Raw genomic sequence first — 6,000 nt, 5'->3', positions numbered from 1 at the left:
GGGCTAGTCAGAAGGAGACAAGAGTGAGATGTGGCTCTGGCCTTTGTAACTCTCAGCTGCACGTGAGAGACGGAGCCCCAGGGATACCCTGGCAGCTGTGGACCTGGTCCAAAGATGGCAGTATGGCAGTCTTTTATCCCATTCAAACTCCATCCCAGCTTAGCCTTCAACAAAAGAACAGCTGGAAGTCCCACCCTGGAAGAGAGCTTAGATATTCTGGAGCCAACCTCTTTATTTTCTAGAGGCTACATGAACCCCAGACAGGAGAGTGGTTGGCCCAAGGTCACCCAGCTTCCTAGCAACAATCAGACTTGACTACCTTTCTGCCCTCCCAGTCTCCATTGGAAAAACAGGTTGCTACTTGCAGTCTGTGAGGCGGCTATGGGAACCTGTTGAATGCTTTTGAGAAAGACAGAAACAGATGGTGTTGGGGTGAGTCAAAGGAGGAGGCATGGAAGCAATATGACACCAAGGTTACAAGCCAGACCCCCGAGTTCGAGTTCTGGTTTTATCACTTTGTGCATGAGTGGACTTGAGCAACTGCCTTCGACACTCTCAGCCTCGTTTTCTCATGTCTAAAATAATGACAGTAATGTTTCCTCGGGGACTTTTTGAAGAATTAAGTAAGATGATGTACCTGGAGTGCTTGGCTCCAGGCTGGGTGTCACTAGGGTAAAGGATTTCCATATGGGCCCTGAACAACTGTGTTGAACACAGGCCCTCAGGGTAGCACCAGGTGCCCACCTGACATGTCCCTTTGCCTTTCTAGTTCCAGAGCCCTGGAAGAGCGGCAGAGTGGGAGAGCGTGGCAAGAGAATGAAGAAACCAACCGCCCCGGAGAAGCATGAGGTGGCAGTGGGGCACTCGGTTTAGAGGGCTTTGGCCGGCGGCCCCATGGGCAGCGCTGCTGGCACTGGGCCTGCCCGGCTGGGTGCTGGCCGTCTCGGCCACGGTGGCCGCCGTGGTCCCAGAGCAGCATGCTGCCTCAGCTGGCCAGCCGCCCCTGGACTGGCTGCTCACAGACCGGGGCCCCTTCCACCGCGCCCAAGAGTATGCCGACTTCATGGAGCGCTACCGGCAGGGATTCACCACCAGGTACAGGATCTACAGGTGAGTGGGGACCTCCCGGACCAAGATGGGGCCTCCCTCCCTCAGAACACAACCAGGCGGGTTGCCCAGTGTGCTGGCCCGACGGTGACAGCAGCCAGAATGCCCTCCAACTGAACTAGAGGTGACAGCTGGAGGACACCAGGAAGGAAAAGAAGCCACCATGTTGGTTTTTAAAACAGAAAGACGAAAACACAGACAAGCTGGAGAGCCTGCCGATGCCTCCTGGGGAACTTAGCAAAAGGGTTTCTATTTATAGGTTGTGCTGCTTATAAATTGAGGACAAATCAGGCGGCATGGAGTCAGCATGTGGCCCGGCTGCCGTAGGAGGTCAGAGTCAAACGCTGGGGCCCGGGTTTTAACTAATGGGTTAGATACTTTTATGAGTCGTAATTACTTAGACATGCAAATGAAGGAAGGGACTTTCAGGCTCTGGCCTTGGAGGTCTGCAGAGCTCTGTGGGGTCAGGGGCAGACCTGCCCCACCCTCCTCAGCCCCGAGGGCCCAGCAGCCTGTGCATGGAGCTGGGTTGGACCTTCCTGGCTGCTTAGTCCCGTCTCCAGGAGCCTCAAAGCTGAAAGTCAACACTGAGTCCTGCTGGGCCATCTGATGTGGGATAAGCCAGGTATCTACTCCGGGCTGCTGGGCCAGGGCCTCCGAAGTAGAATGCTCCTTCAAGTTTTCCCCCTGGGTGGCCCTGCAGGGCCCAGGGCCCCCACAGGTGAATCCCTGATTGCAAACTCCCCCGTGACCTCTCTGCCCACCTGCCCCTCTGCCATGCTCCTTTCCCTCCTCACCTTGTCTGCAGAAGAGAGATGGTCACATAACCCTGGGAGCTTCACTGAACTTTCTTTGTTCAAAGATATTTATTTTTTAATTATAAATTAGTTGCTCATGCAAAAAAAAAAGGGTGGGGGAGAGGAGAAAACATGAAAAAGCACAAAGAGACAAAAACATAAAACCACCCATTCTTTTAGCATCTGGAGTTGGCTATTGTTAACATTTGAGCATGTGCATTTTCAATCCTGTGAGCAGACTAATGTTTGGGGTCTCTGCGAACTTTGCGTGGCTTATGTAAATCACTCCACTGAATCCTTCCAACAACGCTTTGTTAGAAGAACAATTATTTTCCCTTTTCTAAATATGAGGAAATTTAGGCCCAGAAAAGTTGTGCCACTTGCTGAAGAGCACACAGCAAGTCAATAGTGGAACAGGATCAGCCCCCAACTAGTCAGACTTCAGAGTTTGAGTTCTTAAAGTAGAGACAGTTTTCTGTTTCTGGGAGTTATTTTAACATCTGCAGTAACCAGGCAACCTATTTAGGTTAGGACAGGGCCTCAGAAATAAGTTCTAGGAGTATTCAGCACGGAAGATCCCAAAAGTGTAAGAGAGCAGCTGTTTATGCAGGGCACTGGCCTGTTTCATAATTTCCACACTTGACGGAGACAAAGAGGCAGACACGGATATTTGAGGGCTTGGTACCTCGTGGGTCCAGAGGTATAGGGAAATGAAGTCTTGAGCTCAGGCGTGGCCTGCCCGCCTCTCCTTCACAGGGTGTGGGGCTCCAGTCTGGTCCAGGAAGGGAATGTGGTTCACGCTTCCTGCTTCAGTGACTCTGGTCCTTGTCATCCTCCCAAACCTGCAGCATAAATTCACATCTAACCACTGAGGACGGGAGAGGCCAGCTCAGCCTGGGACGGTTCACACCTGCTCAGGTGGAAGCAGATGAGAAGAGCTCCGGAGCAAGCGAGAACCCCACCTTCAGTAAACGTCTAAGAATCTAGACGTGTGCCCCCACAGTCTGCTGATAAGGCAGATTCAGAGTGATCCATCCCTTATCAAAGAATTTATTTTTCCATCTCACTGGGCAAGGGGCTGGGATCAGAAAATCTACTCTAGAATGTGCTAAGCAGAAAATTCTTCCTGTCTAGTAAAATAAAATTCAATGCACCTGAGAATATTTGGTGGATCCCAAATCTCACAAAAACACTGTTGTCACAAAAATAATTTTTTAAAGTGTATTGGAAGTGAAGTCAGGCTGAGGATCTTAACACCCCTGCCCGCTCCAGAGGGCTTCAGGAACTCAGGGAAGAACCCCCAGCCTCCTTCTCCTCTCAGTAGGTTTTTTTTTGTCACTAAGCCCCCATCCCATGTCTGGGCAGCCTGACAGCCAGTTAACGGCTGGGCGGCCGCTGGGAGCAGGCCTGTGGGGAGCGTCCGTAATCACTTCTGCACCATCAACCGTTCTATCAGTTGGTAATGGTTTTCTGATCATTTAATGTGACAAGCTCTTACGCGGTGCCATTCTGTTTCTCTGGGGTCAGTTATTGCACATGAACCTGTACTTGGGGAAACAGTAACCAGTCATTCTGACAGGAATGCAGGATTCTGATTTGTGACCCTGGTGGAGTGAGAGAGGATGGTCACACACCACTGCTCCAGGAGCATTCTGGGAGTTTTGCCTTTGGTTGTTAAGCAAAATGGCAGTCCCATCAGCACACGTAGCACTGTCTGTGTTTTTCCACTGGGAATTCTCTTACCCCTTCCCCTTGGTCTTTGGGGCCAATGGCCTCTGGCAAAGTCGGGACCTTGCTCACACTAACTCAAACAGGGCAGAGAAAACTGGCAAAATATAAATTGAGTCATCCCCCAACCCTTCCCCTACTACCTGAAAGGGCAGAGGGAATCAAGAAGCTTACAGAGAATACCAGTAATGCTCTTTGAACAGATATCGGGTCTCAGGCTGAATTAGTATTTCATTTCATTCTTTTGGCACCTGGCAATCAGATGATATCCCCAGGTGCCTTCTGTACGACAACGGGGCTGGACTCGGGTAGAAGAGAGTGAGACCTCCCTGTGGGGCTGGAATCCTTGGTGCGGAATCACTTGAAACTCTCACACACAGAGGAGAGGCCCTTCACCCACTGTACGGCAAGGTTCTCATATTGAACCCCCAGTTCCACCTTCTCAGCTGGAAATCTGGGTGAGCTGTGGCTTTGAGGAGGTGACTAGTCATTCTGGACTTTCTCCAGCCTCTCTGACCGTGGCCCCTAGAGAGCGTCATGCTCTCCTGTACATGTTTGTATTCCAGTCGGCGAAGGGGCTTCAGGGTGAAGAATCTAGAGCCAAGGGACTCGGGTTCTATCTGGAGCACCATTACCTAATTTCCTTGTTTCCCATTTTCCTTACTCGTAAAGTGAGGACAATAATAGTGCCCATCTAATGGATGGATGGGGTAATTAAATGAGCTAATTGATGTGAGGCGCTTAAAACGGTGCTTAGTAAATATTACTTATTATTAGATTGTCCTCAATAAATACTAGACTATGAAAGCATGGGAATGCAGTGGGAACCAGGGGTGCTGTCTTTGCGGCACTGTCTACTGACCATCTATATTTGGAGAACTGTTCTCTTGTTTGCTTTTTTAAAGCACATTAACCCTTACCCCTCAATCTGGCTCTTCACTGGGAGAGGAATTCAACTGCAAAACGATTGACTCCTCTCTGGGGTATGCTCTTACTGGCTGCAAGGTCTGGTGGAGGAAGCAAGATGGTTTCCTGCACATATTAGAGCTGCCATGAGTCACACTCCTGCTCCTAACGTCAGGATTGCTTAGAGACTGGTCTCTGTTGGCGCCCTGGTTGGTCCCAGGGATGAAGTGCACAAGCTCAAAGTGGTGCTCTTAAGAGAAGACAATCGGATCTCCTAAAGAACAGGACGGGTTTGGGCATCTCACCCAGCAGCTCTGTGACTCCATTGATCTTCTTCAGCCTCTCACATGTCCTCTGGCCCCACCAGACCAAGAGCTGAGCAATCAGCCCACTGCTCAGACACCATCTCCTAATTGGTTAGTGTAAGAGCTCTCAAGTAGAGATCCTGTCTCCAGTTCCATTTGTGACCCCAACTGCCCTAGCCCCCACTACAATAAATGCTTGAGGAACCCTCACAGCAGGGCTACAAGGCAGATAGGGGCTATTAGGGTCTAAGGCAGTGAGACAGAGTTGTTCAAGGTCAGAGACTAGCCAGTCACAGCCAGAAATAGCACTCAGGGCTCCTGACTCGGAGTCTCCTGCTCCTTACTGCGGGCCACGCCACTTCCTTTTGACTGGTAAGTGCATCTTCATCATCACACGCAGCCTAATCAGGCACCTAAATTGAGCTGATGCAAATGTAAATATGGTTTCTCGAAACACTCTAGCAGTAATGTTCCATTCTCTCTTTGCTACAAATCAAAGTAATGAGCAGTCTGGCTTTTTTTTTTATTTCTTTTTGTATTAAGGTTTTAATAGAGAGATAATCATGGGATTGGAAAAAATCCAAGCCACTACGATGAAACACTTAAAACTCAGAAAGAATAAATTAAAATCGAGAAAGTTAGAAATCATACAGAACAATGCATGTAATATGGCGGTTGGGAGGAAAGCAAGGCTGGGTGTGAATATTGACCTCCGTCCTCACGGCCTCCCTCCGGTTCTACCTACCTTTTTGTTTTGGAAAGGGAGGGCCTGGGGATGCGTTCGAAGTCTTCTGGGAACAAATCAGAAAAAGAAATTAAATAGATATCTTCATTGACAAAAGGGGACATTGTATTCTGGGAAAAGTTTGCTAATTTTAAGAACCCAGTAGAACCAAGCTGAAAGCCAAGGGGGTTCGGGGTAAGTGGGGGTACAATTTGAGGGTGGGGTGAATGGCCGCAGTTATCAGGGCAAAAAAAAAAAACTCTCTACAGGCTCCAGAGCAATGACCCTCAAGAAAGACAATCCGTTTGGAATTTGACAGGATGAAAAATAAGATGTAGTGATACCTCAGGTGTGAGGGAAGTGAGAAATAGAAAGAACCCAATATCAGATCCGTACTGTTCCCTGGGTGGTCTCTGGACCCACAGCAGCAGGG

General features: G+C 49.4%; 1 protein-coding gene across 1 annotated transcript in view; it reads left to right on the top strand.

Moving 5' to 3' along the window:
* The first annotated feature begins 844 nt into the window (after positions 1-844).
* Brinp2 (BMP/retinoic acid inducible neural specific 2) overlaps positions 845-6,000 on the top strand; it is a 43,450-nt gene continuing 38,294 nt past the window's right edge. The window contains exon 1 of the mRNA XM_026388496.2: positions 845-1,110. Coding sequence (XP_026244281.1) covers positions 845-1,110 — 266 coding nt within the window. The remainder of the gene's footprint in view (positions 1,111-6,000) is intronic.

This window comes from Urocitellus parryii, chromosome 9, assembly GCF_045843805.1.
Source record: "Urocitellus parryii isolate mUroPar1 chromosome 9, mUroPar1.hap1, whole genome shotgun sequence".
Taxonomy (NCBI): Eukaryota; Metazoa; Chordata; class Mammalia; order Rodentia; family Sciuridae; genus Urocitellus; species Urocitellus parryii.
Note: the sequence above shows the minus strand (reverse complement) of the source record. Positions and strands in the feature narration are given on the sequence as shown.